At 39.0% G+C, this 17,918-nt stretch overlaps 1 protein-coding gene across 4 annotated transcripts in view; it reads right to left on the reverse strand.

Annotated features, from left to right (window-relative positions):
* Nucleotides 1-316: 316 nt before the first annotated feature.
* Nucleotides 317-17,918, reverse strand: part of RABGAP1L (RAB GTPase activating protein 1 like) — a 194,454-nt gene continuing 176,852 nt past the window's right edge. For 3 of the 4 annotated variants that reach the window (XM_060774403.2, XM_060774399.2, XM_060774400.2), the window contains 6 exons: nucleotides 9,977-10,087; nucleotides 7,097-7,201; nucleotides 6,196-6,279; nucleotides 4,479-4,550; nucleotides 2,997-3,194; nucleotides 317-1,696 (listed from right to left, as the gene is read on the reverse strand). In XM_060774403.2, coding sequence (XP_060630386.2) covers nucleotides 1,541-1,696; nucleotides 2,997-3,194; nucleotides 4,479-4,550; nucleotides 6,196-6,279; nucleotides 7,097-7,201; nucleotides 9,977-10,087 — 726 coding nt within the window. In that variant the 3' untranslated portion in view covers nucleotides 317-1,540. Of the gene's footprint in view, nucleotides 1,697-2,996; nucleotides 3,195-4,478; nucleotides 4,551-6,195; nucleotides 6,280-7,096; nucleotides 7,202-9,976; nucleotides 10,088-17,247; nucleotides 17,438-17,918 lie in introns of those variants that run through there. The other variant, XM_060774401.2, reaches the window with a different exon arrangement.

The raw sequence follows: 17,918 nt of genomic DNA on the forward strand, positions 1-17,918 counted from the left end.
GGTGTCAATTCGTCCAGTGTTTTTTGAGTTATGTTAATCCCACAAACGAAAATTACATTTTTATTTATATAGATTGTATTGTTTTATGGTTTGTTGACTGTAATAAAGGCATCGCTGATTGATTGATATTTAAGAACATGATGGCACCACAGCTCTCCAACTGATTGGCAATGGAATACCTCCTCCATTTCGGCAAGTTAGGAAAATAGGATATTCTAAGCCAGTGGTGGCAAACCTATGGCACGCATGCCAGTAGGGGAACACAGTGCCCTCTCTGCCGGCACACAAACTGCAAAATATATCTGACAAGCAAAAATGAACATCAGTAAACTTTATTATACAGAACAGACTTTTAAGCTATTGCATTAATTTGGATTAAAATCAGAAGGACAATATCCTTGGAACACTGTTCATAACAGGAAAACCAATTACACAATAAACTTTCCATCCAGTAGTGATGTTGACTTGTCCCACGTTATTATACACGTTACATATAATAAAAAAAAATATTTCCATCAATTTAAGCAATAGTTTAATTCTCAATGAAATAAACATTTCTATAAACATTTTATGTTCAATTCAAAAATGTAACAAATGCTACTTTGTACTTTTATAAAGTTATAAAACAAGTATGATTACCAAACAGACACAAGGATCATCTGAAAAAATTTGTTCTATCAATCAACAGTGAGATCACCTTCCAGGAATGTCTCCTGTCTCTTGCACAAACCCCGCTAACATTAATGTGAATGGTGCAACAACAGAAAAAGAAGTTCACATCCATTCGTCTCTTTTACTTTCAGAGATGACTGCTCATGAGAAATTATGGCCGAGTCTGTTGACTGGCAAAAGAGAACCGGAGTGAGAGTGTAATGGGATTGTTCCCTTAGTTGTAACATATGGAATCAATCATGGGATTCTTAAAAGCAGCATTGAAGGAAACATCAGTGTATGGCATGTTTTTCTTTATCAAAATGTACTTGTTCCATATGTTAATAGAGGTGGCTCAAGACTTGGGCTTTAAAACAACAGGTGCATCTTTGGAGGATGCAATGATAGCTACAAACATTAAGAAGTTCTCAGGTACCAGGAAACTACCATGGCATTATGATAAATGTGCTTTTTCTTCACTACTTTGCTCTGCCCAGTCTCATTTTTGTCACAGGAAAGGAAAAAAAACTTATGCAAGTTTTAAAAATCTATGAATAATTTAAGCAATATATGGAACACGTAGTTCTGAATTACGTGTCACCTATATATGAACCATCTAGGCATACAAAATAACATGTCAGATATGAAGGTACTGAGGTGTGGCTTTTGGCAAGTCAGCTGGAAAAAAGTATTCCACATAAAACAAGATCCTTTAAATAACGTCTCTTTGGAAAGGGCCACATAAGAACTAATGAGAGACACTGAAGGAACTTGGGTCGGAGGCTGCTCCCCGGCCTTTCTCCCTCCCCCCATGAATGCTCTGGAGGAATCTTCAAGGGACCTCAGCTGCTTTGTCCGTGTGCTCTTGGTGCTTGGCATCCAACGGGGACTATGTGCTGCCCTCTTTGGGAGACGATGACAGCGGAGGTTGCTGGAGCGGCTGTGTGCCCGTAGCTGTCTTGATCGAGTTCAGGGTTTTGCTAAACCAAGAGTTTTTGGCAGCTTGGATTTCACTCATTAGGGCACCTCTCTGGTGTTCCAGTTCCTGATAAAGGACATTGAACAATAAAACAGATGAGATAACTATTCAGAATAGTAGAATTACTGTAATTACTGTAACACCTCAATGGTTTTTGTCCCCAGAGTATATTTCCCCACCTGTATGAAGGTCTATATCAGCGTTTCTCAACCTGGGGATCGGGACCCCTGGAGGGGTCGCCAAAGCCAATCAGAAAACACAGTATTTTCTGTTGGTCATGGGTTCTCTGCGGGAAGTTTGGCCCAATTCTATCATTGGTGGGGTTCAGAATGCTCTTTGATTGTAGGTGAACTATAAATCCCAGCAACTACAACTATATAATGTCAAGGTCTATTTTCCCCAAACTCCACCAGGGTTCACATTTGGGCATATTAAGTATTCGTGCCAAGTTTGGTCCAGATCCATCATTGTTTGAGTCCACAGTGCTCTCTAGGTGTAGGTGAACTACAACTATAAAATTCAAGATCATTGCCCACCAAACCCTTGTAGTATTTTCTGTTGGTCATGGGGGTTCTGTGTACCAAGATCGGTTCAATTCCATCGTTGCTTGAGTTCAGAGTGCTCTTTAATTGTAGGTGAACTATAAATACCAGCAACTACAACTCCAAATGACAAAATCAATCCCCCCAACCTCACCAGTATTCAAATTTGGGCATATTGGGTATTTGTGCCAAATTTGGTCCAGTGAATGAAAGTGCATCCTGCATATCAGATATTTACATTACAATTCGTAAGAGTAGCAAAATTACAGTTAAGAGGAAGCAACAAAAATGTTATGGTTGGGGGTCACCACAACATGAGGAACTGTATTAAGGGGTCACAGCATTAGGAAGATTGAGAAACACTGGTCTATATTTATGACCCTGTTCCTTTATGAGTTTCTCCCCCACAAACAATCTGCTCCATCCCTATCTCATCCTGATTTTAGTATTTTTAGTATCTTAGTTTTTATATTGCACATGCGGCCCACTCATTGTTATTTTATTTTATTTTATTTTATTGTGTATGATTTTCTTTTATCATTTTTGTACCCAGCGTACCTGTCCGAACGTATCTCCTTCTATGTCCCACCTTGGAGTTTAAGATCTTCTGGGGAGGCCCTGCTCTTGGTCCCGCCTCTATCACAAGTGAGGCTGGTAGGGACGAGGGACAGGGCCTTCTCAGTGGTGGCCCCTCACCTGTGGAACTCACTCCCCGGGGAACTTTTGATACTGCCTAAGTTTTTGAAGTTGTCTCTGCACAGGGGATGTAATGGTAAACAACATACTTATGTAAATGTAACAACATACTTATACATTCAAATTACCTGTATTTTGCATTTGGCTTCTACAAGTTGTAGTTTGGTCTGTGCCAGATCCAGCTCCATTTCTCTTAGTTGTTTTTTAAGGGCATCCTTCTCATCATCTGTGATAGTTTCTGTGTTTTCTCTAGGCTCTGTTGGTCCTCTCAAGATGTCTCCTTTACTAAAGATTTCACTGCAGTGTTTGCAAGCCATCACCTTCCCCTAAAACAAGACATAAAAAGCAATAACCAGTTAATGTTGTTGGACTTATTTCATTCCTGCTTTTATCTCACAGTCAAGATGCAAAGTGGCTCACAACATTAAAAACAGAACAATACAATGTAAAATCCACAAAGAAACAAATATTAAATGACATGAATGGTCATAATTTTTTTAATAAAGGTAAGGCTGGGTTGTTAAAGAGTTTTCCTAGCTATATGGCTATGTTCCAAAAGCATTAGCTCCTGACGTTTCACCCACATCTATGGCAGGCATCTTCAGAAGTTGTGAGGTCTGTTGGAAACTAGGCAAGTGAGGTTTATATATCTGTGGAATGTCCAGGGTGGGAGAAAGAACACTTTCCAGCAAAGGATTCTCCCAGGCAGGAAGCAGCCAGGCTTTGAAGCTGGAATGCCATTAAATGCTTATCAGGGTGGCCAATTGCAACATTCACACTTGCCTCAAGTAGACAATAGTTCTTTCTCCCACACTGGACATTCAACAGATATATAAACCTTACTTACCTAGTTTCCAACAGACCTCACAACCTCTGAGGATGCCTGCCATAGATGTGGGCAAGTACCTGCACCTTGGATTGGGACTGGAAAATAAACGGCAACCAATGGAGCTCCTTAAACAGGGGGGTAGACCGCTTCCTGTAATTCGCACCAGTTAGTAGTCTGGCTGCCACTCGTTGGAACAGTTGGAATTTCAGGCCGTCCTCAAGGGCAGCCCCACATAGAGCACATTGCATTCGTCCAATCTAGAGGTAACTAAGGCCACTTAGGTCAAATCTGAATTCACGAGGTACAGTCGCAGCTGGCGCACAAGCTTCAATTGTGTGAAGGCCCTCTAGCCACCACCGACGCCTGTGCTTCAAGCGTTAGCACTGAGTGCAGGAGGACGTCCAAGCTGCGGATCTGTGACTTCAGGGGGAGTGCAACCCTGTCAAGCACAGGTTGCCACCCTATAACACGTTCCGGCCTGCGATTGCCCTGGAGGACCTCTGTCTTGTCAGGATTGATCCTCAACTTATTCGTCCTCATCCAGACCATCACAGCGGCAATGCACTTGTCCAGTACCCAAAGGGCTTCCTTGGAATTAGGTGGAAAAGGTCTTACAAACCTTTTCAAAACAACTGATTGTTTGTTCTCTGTGTTAAAAATGGCACCTAAAGAGTCAGTTGAAGAAGAATGTCAACATCCAGACCTAAAAGTAATGTACAAAAGTAAAACAGTGTACAACCACTCTGAGATAGATACAAGATTCGGAGTAGTCTACTCTCACCTTTAAGACCTCAAGTTCCTCTTTATTGGCTGCCTGTTGTTTCTCCAGCCTGCTACTCAATTGGGTGCAAATCTAGGAGAAGACACCGAGTTTCAGAGTTATTTCACTTCATAAAGAAAACAGAAATTATTTTGAGGAGGCATAACATTTAATCTTCTTACAGCCTTGACAGCCGTGAGTTACTCTCTTACAGGTAAGTTAATGAGCATTTGCAAGGCTAATTTTCAAGACTTAAAAATATTGAGAACTGTCCAACCAGTGGTGTGAAGGATATGATGGGCAATTTATAACTGGATAATAACTTGTAGATATCAGACATAAAGTAAAGGTAAAAGTTTCCCCTGACATTAAGTCTAGTCGTGTCCGACTCGGGGGGGGGGGGGGGGGGGATGTGTACTCATCTCCATTTCTACGTAAAAGAGCTGGCATTGTCCATAGACACCTCAAAGGTCATGTGGCCAGCATGACTGCATGGAGCGCCATTACCTTCCCGCCGAAGCAGTACCTATTGATCTATTCACATTTGCATGTTTTAAACTGCAAATGTGAATAAACTGCCTGACAGCGGGAGCTCACCCTGCTCCCCAGATTCAAACCGCCAACCTTTCAGTCAGCAAGTTCAGCAGCTCAGCGGTTTAACCCGCTGCACTACCAGAGGACCTAGATATCAGACATACGTAAGGAGAAAACATGCCCGCTGCAGGACTCTGCTGGAAAGCAGCCAAGTACTTAGGGTTGACTTCAGATATCAGTGGGTTGTGCTAGGAGAAAAGCATGCCCATATTATTCTTGTGTTGGAGCTCAGCCTGTGATTGTGTTTCAGGATCAGGGTGCTTTCAATGTGAGAAATGATGGCAATAAGTTGCAAGACGAGTTTCAAGGTGGCCATGGTTTGGCCAGTGATATTGATGCAGAGAATGACCAGGAGATCCCTGTGCAAAGTGTAGTTTCCCATGAGAATGTCCCTGAGGGGTGTGGGGATGATAGTGTGCTTTCTGAATTGTTAGCAGAGAGTTCCCATGATACGGAACATGAAAATAACTCGGCACCTGGCCCAGCTGCAGAAGTTAATGAGCAAATAGATAAACAGGAGGAGATCAGTCAATACACGAGAGCCAAACAGTGGCTTCGGCAATCTGCCAGGTTCTGAGAGAAAAAGATAAGAAATTCTCAGCTAAAGCAAAACCAATTTCTAAGTGTTAGAGACATAGCTAACAAGGAGATAAAAGTCCCAAGTACAGGATATGTAGTCATATAAAGCGTAGTTTGGAATCAAGTCAAAATCACATCCTTGTTCATGGAAACCTTGCTTGGAAAATTCATGTTTTAAGTGCTTTTTTTTCATGGTTTTGGTCTATGCTTTTATAGTGATGCTTTGGATTCACATTTCCTGATTTCTTGCCTTTTATTTGGAAAGTTTTGACTTTGTTTTTATGGAACATGCTGGACTATGACCCTGCTTATCTTCCTACCTAATTGGATTTGTTCCTGCTTATCTTCCTAACTAATTGGATTTACCTATTTCTTTAAAGTGCTTTTTTACCTTACTGCTTTTTAATTATCTTCAATAAAAGGATTGTTTTCCATTCAACCATGTGGTGTTTAAAGTCAGAGGGCTTTTCCTCTCCTGGAGTGCAACATCTTGTTCTACACACACTAAATGCATACATTCTGAAAGGAGAGTTGAAACAGTAAAACCCCGAACCCAAAACATTACTTGTTTATATTCCGCAATGATGGCAGTTGTCTTCTTGATTTCAGATTCCGCCTTCTCCAGCCTTTTTCTGAAGATCTCTTTCAACTGGAATGAGAGAGAAAACAGAGTTGCAGTCAAACGAGGAACAGCCTAGTAAAATAATCATAAGTAGCTTGTAGCTGGACCAGCTGTCCCTCCAATTTTGAAACAATGAGACAGTCCACAAACTAACCCAGCAATCATTTTTATTTTGTATTAACATCCCTTCATCTAAAATACTGATATTCATATAAAGCCCTAAACGATTCCGACCCAGCTTACCTGTTCTAATATATCTCCTCCTATGAACCATCTTAAGAGCTTAAGATTGTCTGGGTAAGCCCTGCTCTCGATTCCGCCTGCCTTGCAAGTGCAATTGGCAGAGACGAAGGACAGGGCCTTCTCAGTGGTGGCCCCCCAGCTATGAATCACCCTCCCCAGGGATATTAGATAAGCCCCCTCCCTTCTGACTTTCTGAAAAAAGTTAAGACCTGGCTCTTTGAGCAAGCTTTTGAGAATGCAGCGGAATAGATAACATGGAACTATGAATGATGAACATGGAATGTTATTTTACTCTATTATTTTTTATTATTTTAATAATGAGTACATTTACATTGAAGGAGGTTAGAATAATGGTTTAATAAGAGTTGTACAGTTTTATCTTAAATTACCGTTTTATGTAACTATTCAGAAATATTTAGCCTATGGATGCCTCAGTTAATGTAATTTTATTTTGAAATTAACCCATAAGGGATGCATTTCCCACCCTCAGCTTATACTCGAGTCAATAAGTTTTCCCAGTTTTTTGTGAAAAAATTAGGTGCTTCGGCTTATATTCGGGTCGGCTTATATTCAAGTATATATGGTATTATTATTACTTTACCTGGGCTGTTTCTTCTTCCTGTTTTTGCTTCTCCTCTTCAGTTTCCACAAGTTTCTGTTTGGTCAAAAGCAGCTCCTTGTTCAAAACATCTGCTTTGTCTTCAGCCTGAAAAAGTCACATACATACAAGTTGCAATAATGCAATTTATCTCACAGGGAACCTTACTGGAATTGAACTGGGTGTTTTTCAATTTGAGCAGTTTGAGCAGTACAGGAAAAAAGATGAAGTGTGTATGAGTGAAACAGAATGCTGGAGGGTGCTGGAAAGAGTAATAAATGACTGAGAGTGAGAAATGAGAGCTTGGAAGGTGGGAGGAATTAGAAATTTATGTAAGAGTATGTGTGAATCATAGAGGACAGTCAACTTAAAATAAAAACTATGTGGACACATTTTGAGACATTGTTATTGTTGCCTATTTTAAATAAATGTTCATTCACCCACACCTGATTTATTAGCCAAGCCATGATGAGCTATGACAAATCTGAAAGCAGGAAACACTTGTTTTACAGTTATAAGAGGTGTCCCAAATATAAAGGAGTTTGCTAACAGCGTAAGTGAAATTCAGAACTTTGGAAGCCTGTGAAAGAGGTAAGAGCCCTAAGGTATTTGAGCTTAAATCTACTTAAACAAATGAGTGTGCAAGGACCAGAGGAAATGCAACATTTCCAACAATGATATTATATGACTACCGAAGAGGTGTGAGATAAGTAAACTGTGGTTTTAAAAAGTCTCTTCTTGCTGCCAAGGAGTGAGCTCAGGTGTGGTGAGCATGACAGTAAGCTCACCTAAAGATTCATTATTATTATTATTATTATTATTATTATCTTTATTCATACCCGCCTTTCTCCCTGTGGAGACTCGAGGTGGCTAATAATCCCACTACACAAGTTTAGAAAGTATAGTACAAAAGTAGTAACAGTATGCTGAAAAAATACAACAAATTCACTTAAAATGACATTTAGTGCCATGGTTAAACTGCTAGCTGCAGGAAATCTGCTGACTGGAGGGTTAGCAGTTCAAAGCCACGAGTCGGGGTAAGCTCCCAGCTGTCAGCCCTAGCTTCTGCCTTCCTAGCAGTTCGAAAGCATGTAATGCAAGTAGATCAATAGGTACCTCCTCGGCGGGGAGGTAAAAGGGCACCCTATGCAGACATGCCGGTAACATGATAGAAGAAATCTATGGACAACAGTCTCCTTGGCATGGAAAAAAATGGAACAAGAGCACCTCCCCATAGCCAGAGTTGAGCATTGCCTCCAGACCCAAATGGAGCTGGAGATGGAAGGGAAGGCCTTTACCACTGTGTATTCTATGTCGTTGTTTACTGTTTAAAAAGGCATTGAATGTTTGCTTTGTATATGTAAAATTGTAAGTTCTCGGGGAGTTAAGGTGGAATATAAATAAAGTGTATTATTATTATTATTATTATTATTATTATTACTACTACTATTACTATTACTATTAGAAACACAACAAGATGAGTCCACAGCAGACACTCTGCTGACTGTTGTATTGGGTCACACGTCAGACACTTCCCAAGTGTCTAGAACTGTGTGACGTATTGGCGAATCATGCGTGCAGATCCCAGTAAAGTGGCCTTCTGCAGCTGGCAGATGGTAATTTTGTCAGTGCTGATTGTGTTTAAGTGCAGGCCAAGGTCTTTAGATACTGCACCCATTGTGCCGATCACCACTGGGACCACCTTGACTGGCTTTTGCCGGAGTCTTTGCAGTTCAATTTTTAAATCCTCACATCGTGCCAGCTTTTCCAGTTGTTTCTCTTCAATCCTGCTGTCACCTGGGATTACAACATCGACGATCTATACTTTGTTTTTTAACACGATCGTAATGTCAGGAGTATTGTGCTCCAGAACTCTGACAGTCTGAATTCGGAAGTCCCAGAGTAATTTGATGTGTTCATTTTCTGTAACTTTTTCATGCTTGTGATCCCACCAGTTCTTTGTTTTGTTATTATTATTATTATTATTATTATTATTAGAAACACAACAAGAGGAGTCCACAGCAGACACTCTGCTGGCTGTTGAATTGGATCACATGTCAGACACTTCCCAAGTGTCTAGGACTGTGTGATGTATCGGCAAATAATGGGTGCAGATCCCAGTAAGGTGGCCTTCTGCAGATTATTATTATTATTATTATTATTATTATTATTATTATTATTTAAAACTCATATTCATGGCAATGTGTGTTGTGTCTCTGTACATATAAGTTGACCTCATTCTTGCCACTTTTAACATAAGTAGTTAAGGCAACATTTATTATATTACTGTCTGTAATGCAGACTCTACAAAAAAATTGAAACAGAATCTCTTTGTAACAAATATCTCAGGCAGGCATTATGTAGAAGTACTTGTACCAATGAAGAAAACTATATGCATACTAGGTCTAAGTGTATTGGAAGAATTTAGGGTCATACAGCACTCATTTATTTTCATTTATTTTTACAACAACATCATAAGGTGGACTATGGTGTTGATAGTGATGCTATGGCAAAACATAAACAGAAGCTGATATCCGAAGGATATGGAATTTTTCTAATATCAAAGTCTACAGTACATAAAATATTATCTCTATGACCTACACTGCTTAGAAGTTTATTTCAGTCCTTATCAGCAGACCGAAAGCTATTTTTCCCCCTTCCTCCTTCTGCCATTATATATGTTTATAGTAGCATCCAAACAGAACACTTATTATTATTATTATTATTATTATTATTATTATTATTATTATTATATTAATTTCAAATCCACACCTAAAGGATGAGAATAATAACTATGCTTTCAATTCTGTTCCCTAGATGTGAACATGACATTGATTTCTCTCCTTTCTTATCAGGCCTGGCTGCAGATGAAGACATTCTCACCTGATCCAAGTCATTTCGTAGAGCAATTTTGCTTGTTACGAGTTCATGGGCGAGGTCATCATTCTCTTGCTCAAGTCTCATGCTGGCTTCCTGAAGCCTGCGGTTCTCTCGCTGGAGGAAAAGAGGAAGGAACAAAACAGAAACTTAACTCTTATCTATAATGTCCAAACCAGATAACAGAGGACATGCAAGCTATTTGAACTAGTAGAACACAGGTGTAGAAAGCACTAAGCAAAGCATGATAGGCTGCTCTCTAGCCATATCCTTATGGACGATATCAAGCTATGGTAAAACAGAATACATTTAAGTTCTTCTAGCCATTATTTATATTATGAAAAGTATACAATCATTGAGTTGTCAAAGGATTTCATGATCGGAATCCCTGGGTTGCTGTGAATTTTCCGGGCTGTATGGCCATGTTCCAGAAGCATTCTCTCCTGAATTTCACCTACATTGATTGCAGGCATCTTTGTGTAATGTAATACAATATACTGTACATACTCGAGTATAAGCCTAGTTCTTCAGCCCTTTTTTAGGCTGAAAAAGTCCCGCTCGGCTTATATTCGAGTCAAAGTTATTTATTATTTTACCCTGTTAGAAATACTGTATTGTTGTTGTTGTTCTTACATTGATCATTCTACTTTATTATTGTTTTTATTATATTTATTATTTTGCTCTATTATTAGTAGTAGTATTATTACATTTATTATTTTACTCTATTTTTATTGGAAGAATATGCAAGCACATTTACATTGAAGAAGGTTAGAGTTCCACAGTCTTACCTTAAAATATAGTTTTATGTAAATATTCAAAACATTTAACCTACTGATGTCTCAATTAATGTAATTGTATTGTATCTATTTTTATTTTGAAATCTACCAGTAGCTGCTGCATTTCCTAACCTCGGCTTATACTTGAGTCAATATGTTTTCCCAGTGTTTTTGTGGTAAAATTTGGTGCCTCGGCTTATATTCTGGCCGGCTTATACTCGAGTATATTCGGTAATACTACTACTGCTAATAATAATAATAATAATAATATGATATTTTAATTATATATTTTATATTTTGTGTAATATTACTAATAATATTACAATATAATGGTATAGTACAAAATAGTAAAATATAATACTGATATTGTACTATGCTAATAATATAATATATTGTATGTATATATATCTTGTAAGCCGCTCTAAGTGAGAAGGGCGGCATATATATGTTGCAAATCTATATAAATAAAAATGTAATGTTCGTTTGTGGGATTAACAGAACTCAAAAACCACTGGACGAATTGACACCAAATTTGGACACAAGACACCTAACAACCCAATGTATGTCCTTCACTCAAAAAAAACTGATTTTGCCATTTGGGAATTGTGGTTACTGGGATTTATTGTTCATTTACAACAAAAGAGCACTCTGAGCTCCACCAATGATGGAATTGAATCAAACTTGGCACACAGTTCTCCCATGACCAACAGAAAATACTGGAAGGGTTTGGTGGCCAGTGTCCTTTGGTTTTGGAGTTGTAGTTCACCTACATCCAGAGATCAGTCTGGACTCAAACAATGATGGATCTGGACCAAACTCTACAAGAATACTCAATATGCCCAAGTGTGAACACTGGTAGAGTTTGGGAAAAATAGAATCTTGACATTTGGGAGTTGTAGTTGCTGGGATTTATAGTTCACCTACAATCACAGAGCATTCTGAACCCCACCAACGATAGAATTGGGCCAAACCTCCCACACAGAACCCCCATGTGGGCCACAGTAACGCATGGCAGGGGACGGCTAGTAAATAAATGTGAGGTCTTTCAGAAACTAGGGAAGTGAGGTTTATATATCTGTGTAATGTCCAGGGTGGGGGAAAAAACTCTTGTCTGTTGGGGGCAAGTGTGAATGTTGCAATTGGGCACCTTTTTTTGAAATTTAAGAACCAAGCATAGAGAAGGTGTGCATAGGGATTGAAATCATGCTGCTACTTCCCAAAGCTTTCTTATGAAAGTGTTATGTTTCTGTCTTTTTAGCACAACTTGTGAGATAATATTTTAAAAGTACTAGACTGGTGATTTAATTTCACTCTTTCCCTTGAAGCAGCAAATTTACTGTATTCGTATTATTCCTGTGTTCTAAGTTTGATACAAATAACATCACTGTTATGCATCACTATTAAATTGGTTTTAACTTATGACCACCATTCAAATGAGAGACCTCCAAGGTACATTGTTGTTAACAGCCATGCGCAGGTCCTGAAAAGTGACTCTTCCTTGAATGAGTCTAATGTGGTCTTCCTCTTCTGCTACTGCTTTCCACATTAATAAGCATTGTTCTTTTTCAATTAGTCATCTCATCTCATGATATGCCCCAAGTACAATAGTTGATTTTCTTCCTGTCAGCTTTCTTCACTGTCCAGCACTCACTTTTGTACTTAGAAGTCAGAAATACAATGACATGAGTTATCCTCACTGTAATATTCAAAGATCAGCTCCCTTTCTTGTAACTTCTTTCGCAATCCACACATGCAAGAACAAGGTGTGTGCACATGGAATTTGTTGGAGAGCAAGAGAATGTGGAAACATTCTGGTTTGTTGATTTTCTTAAGCCTTGGATGTGAGATTATTTGCGGAGTGTTCAGTTTTGTCCAAATGCAAGTCAACTTGAAACCTCGAAGAACTGAAAACTGGGCCAAACAATGTTTTAAAGAAATTGTAATGTTACAACTTGCTAAAATACATAACCACAAAAAATACAAAATAAATGGAAATATGTGCAAGGTGTGTGATTTTTCAAGTAAAAGCAAAATCCTCTTAAAGTTGGGAGTACGAGGGTTGAATGAAAAGTAATGCCTCCACCCTTGTTACTTGGGTTTGGATGGGAATATTTTAATAAACCAAACGCAGAAATAATCCTTAGAATCTGCTCTTTAACTACCACTATTCACTTTTCCTCATAATCACCATATAATTGGATACATTTCTGCCAATAATGAACAGGTTTTCTGACGCCATCATGGAAGAAGTCGACACTCTGTTTCCACAACCAGCGTCTCATAGATCTTTCATCCTAGGTACCAATTGTGCACAGATCTTCCAATAGCCAAACAAAGCAATAATGTGACCCATGCATTCTTGTGAAATGCCGATTATGCTTGAAATTTATCTCTGAGTGATACAACGATCGTCCTGAATCAATCTGTCAACCTTTTGCTTGTGAAACTCAGTGGTTGCTGTCACAGGACGTCCAACTCTTTGTCTGTCATTCAAGACAGATGTTCCCACCTCAACATCTTTAAACTTACTTGCCCAATGACACACAGTACTCACATCAATACAATCACCATAAACAGCTTGCATTCTCTGATGAATCTCCTTTGGGGTTACACCTTCTGGTATCAAGAATTCAATGACTGCACGTTGCTTAAGTCGCATTGACCGTCTGCACAGGGTTCCATACTTTGCACTTTAATAACACAACCATTCAATGCTAAGGCTTCCTGCCAAAATGGAACTGTAGAGGAATGTCTACTGAACAAGCCATTATCTGCCACATACCAGTACTGCCATCTATTTTTTTTTGTCGTGTCAGAAGTGACTTGAGAAACTGCAAGTCGCTTCTGGTGTGAGAGAATTGGCCGTCCGCAAGGACATTGCCCAGAGGACGCCATCTATTGAGGAATTATGAAGGTGGAGGAATTACTTTTCATTCAACCCTCATAAATGTCAGGGTTGAATGAAGGGTGATGAGGATATTGCTAATTCTATGGATGTGTACAGCAATTCTAATTACATTTAGTAAGTGTTTTAAGATCATAGTCTCAACAACATATAACTTCAAGGAAGCAATGAATTTTCCCAGCTACCTGCAAAAATATATGAGGATAAAACTTATCTAAGTATTATATCTGTCTTCCTAGAGGGTTCAGAGCTCCGGAACCTTGACAGAAACTTAGGAGAAGTATAAGGTAAGCGAAAATAGACATGTGTTTATTAAGAATCACTTATTACTGGTGAAAATAAGTTTAAAAATTGGAACTACTGCTCATTAGATAATACTGCTCCTCATCCTGGATGAGGAACCTCTACTAAAATTGTGTAGAATAAGGTGATAGTATTGCTGCTACAAAATATGTGAGGTATGTAGCAATTTCTTCTAAAAACTGAGCATCATTTCATGGGTCTTTTAGCTGTTCTCACAGGACTTCGCATGTCTTGTCATGCAAATAATGTAACTATATGAGGGCTGGGAATTCAGATTCCCTGCAGACCTGGCTGGTATAAACTCCCAGGAGTCTTAAGCAGCATAACTGATTATATGCGATACTGGAAGTTATAATCCTACATCTGATGGAGGCCATTTCCTCCAACACTGACTGAAATGTAACTTTGAAATTGAGATATTGCACGAGGAATCAAATCAGATTCCTTTTAAAAAAGAGTAACACTATGTCACATGATTTTGTTCCTGGGTTATAAATATCATTTTCTAATTGGTTCTATCATAAAAACCTGGAAAAGGTTTATTGAACTTCAAAAACTTTGTTTTTGCAGGACATCGTGCAGCACGTTTTGCTATAGTTTTTCAATGAATATCTCATTGAGTCTTAACCAATTCAACATGATTTGTGGCAGCCACAAAAACTATCCGATAGAGTCTCAACCAACTCAACATAGTTTGTGGAAGCCACAAAAACAAACTTTCTGGAGTATAACAACTACTTTCAAAGTAAGTACCATACAATTAAACAGGAAGTAACACTTTCAAACTAGGAACAGATTTCCCATTTTTTTAACATAATGTAAACTCTCCTTATGATATATTTAAAATAACTGTTATATTTTCACAGTTACATTCTTCCACTACAAGTATGTAACTACTAGCTGAAATGGTCAGTTGAGACGTTAAAAAAATGAAGTCCTTCTAACTTTTTCTTAATGTTACTGTTTACTATGCCAGTGAACATGTGGCCTTCTGGATGATGCTGGACTGCAAGCCGTGGTTAGGATAATCCTTGGTAAACAATGCTACCAGTTGCAGTCCAACAACATCTGATGGACTGCAAGATGTGGAGCATTTGCACTGATTCTTTAAAATTGGTGACTCAAATATTAGCCATGTTATTAGCCCTCACCTAATAACATGTCTAATATTTGAGTCACCAATTTTAAGGAATCAGTGCAAATGCTCCACATCTTGCATTATTATTATTATTATTATTATTATTATTATTATTATTATTTATATATTATTATATATTATTATATTATTATTATTAGCCATGTTATTAGCCCTCACCTAGGAGCCCCCAGTGGGGCAGTGGGTTAAATCCCTATGCCGGCAGGACTGAAGACCGACAGGTCGCAGGTTCGAATCTGGGGAGAGCGTGAATGAGTTCCCTCTATCAGCTCCAGCTTCTCATGCAGGGACATGAGAGAAGCCTCCCACTAGGATGGTAAAAACATCAAAACATCCAGGCGTCCCCTGGGCAACATGCTTGCTGACGGACAATTCTCTCACACCAGAAGCGACTCACAGTTTCTCAAGTCGCTCCTGACACACACAAAAAAAGCCCTCACCTTTACTACACTAGTTGCAACTAGAACAACTGGTCTTGCAAAACCCTCTTATAGTGACGAGGGTTATTAAATATAGTTTTCTGTGGGCGAGCAGATGGCGACTACTGGATGGCATATATTCTGTATCAGAAACTAGAGCTGATGTGGTCTATCTAATGCAATTTTCTGAATCAGCATTCCAAATAACCAAATAGAATCTAAAATTTACCAAAACTAATCCTTTTGGTACTAATGTTGGAGAGTGGTCTCTGGTCAAAAAAAGGCTGGGAACACTCACTGCTTTAAAGGGTGTTAGCTACCCTGTCTGAACAGTAGTTGGCTTTGTTATGTTATTGCCAAAAGCTTCAGTGTTTGCAAAGCAGTAACATATTCAAGCTTTACAGACAAGTGGGCAAGCAAACAGCGTGCTAGGAACTGCAGTGTCCTCCCCTACTTGAATAAAACTCTACCACACTGTTTTTTTTTAAATCAACATAAGGTAAAGGTTGTCCCCTGACATTAAGTCCAGTCATGTCTGACTCTGGGGTGTGGTGCTCATCTCAATTTCTAAGCCGAAGCGCCAGCGTTGTCCATAGACACCTCCAAGGTCATGTGGCAAGCATGACCGCATGGAGCGCCGTTACCTTCCCGCCGGAGCGGTACCAATTGATCTACTCACATTTGCATGCTTTCGAACTGCTAGGTTGGCAGAAGCTAGGGCTGACAGCGGAAGCTCACGCCGTTCCCTGGAATTGAACCTGCGACCTTTTGGTCAACAAGCTCAGCAGCTCAGTGCTTTAACCCACTGAGCCACCGGGGGCCCCCTTAAATCAACATACCTCATGTATTATTATTATTATTATTATTATTATTATTATTATTATTACTAGAAACACAACAAGATGAGTCCACAGCAGACACTCTGCTGGCTGTTGAATTGGATCACACGTCGAGTACTTCCCAAGTGTCTAGGACTGTGTGATGTATCGGCGAATAATGTGTGCAGATCCCAGTAAGGTGGCCTTTTGCAGCTGGCAGATGGTAATTTTGTCAGCGCCGATTGTGTTTAAGTGCAGGCCAAGGTCTTTAGGCACTGCACCCAGTGTGCCGATTATTATTATTATTATTATTATTATTATTATTATTATTATCTGACTTCTCTCCACAAAGGAGATTTGTGAATACAACAATTGAGAGAAAGAAAATGCTTCAATGCAATATAGTAATTTTTTGACTGATGGACATTATCACTATACCTTTACTCCTTAATAAGAACTGATTAGAGTCCAGTACAAACACTGTGGTTTTCTTCCATTAATATGTCTTTAGGAAGAGACAAAACTACCCCTCACAATCTCTAACATTAGCCCTCATTTTTGCTTCCCATATTTTCATATTTAAAATTAAATCGTTGGCAACACTGAGAATCCCAGAAGGAAAGATTCAGGCGTCTAAAATAGTCTCTAGGGAGGTTTCATATTCAATTTAAAAATATCCTACTTGTCAAAACTGTATCACAACGGAGGCACATTTTTCATAACTATGTAAGAAAATACTGCAAATAGAGGTTTATGATATTGCGAGTGTACTACTGCACCTCCAGTACTAAGTTGTTGAAGAATCGACACCTTTTCTATCACCTATTAAGGAGGATACTGCATTTCCAAAACAGGGAGGAAAGTATAAAATACAGTGAGATACACACAGATAAAACTTACCTCCAGGACAGTCTCTGAGCAACTACTGCTTTCAATCATGGATAAAAAGTTGTGTGAGAGAGAGGTAATCCAGTGAAATATATGTACCAAATCTAACAATAAGGAGGAGTCAAAGAAAATCCCAATTTGAAAGTGTCCTTGTTCGGAGGATTGCCTTTTACTTATTCCTGCTTTGACTTATTAAAACAAACATTTGTTTGAAAGGAGGAAGCTGGGAGCCAAAAGACAAGTTCCAGCTCAGGAAGGCTGTAACACACTAAACTCCACCTTCAACCATTCTCGTCCTGAACAAAGAAAGAACAAACAGACGGATTTGCCTGGCTGATGCAAATCGATTGTTTCTAACATTGGGTGTAACTCAAGTCCCACACCTTACTAAACATCATTTATACATAGTTGCAACAGAGCAATGATTTGGACACTAAGCTGCTCTAGGAAAGTACATTTTTAAATTACTGGGGAAATTACTCAGATGACAGTTGTTTTCAAATCATAAGGATTTAGCCAAAACGAAGGAAGTTTGCCTGCAAGACCAACTACTGTGAAACACTAACATTACCAAGCTAGAAAAGCTTAATTTAGCCCAAATGTAATCAGGTTTCCCACTGTGTTGTCTCTTGCAATGAAAAATTTAAAGCTACAGCCTTCCAGGCTGTCATAATTTAGATTTT

This window comes from Anolis sagrei, chromosome 4 (assembly GCF_037176765.1).
Source record: "Anolis sagrei isolate rAnoSag1 chromosome 4, rAnoSag1.mat, whole genome shotgun sequence".
NCBI lineage: Eukaryota > Metazoa > Chordata > Lepidosauria > Squamata > Dactyloidae > Anolis > Anolis sagrei.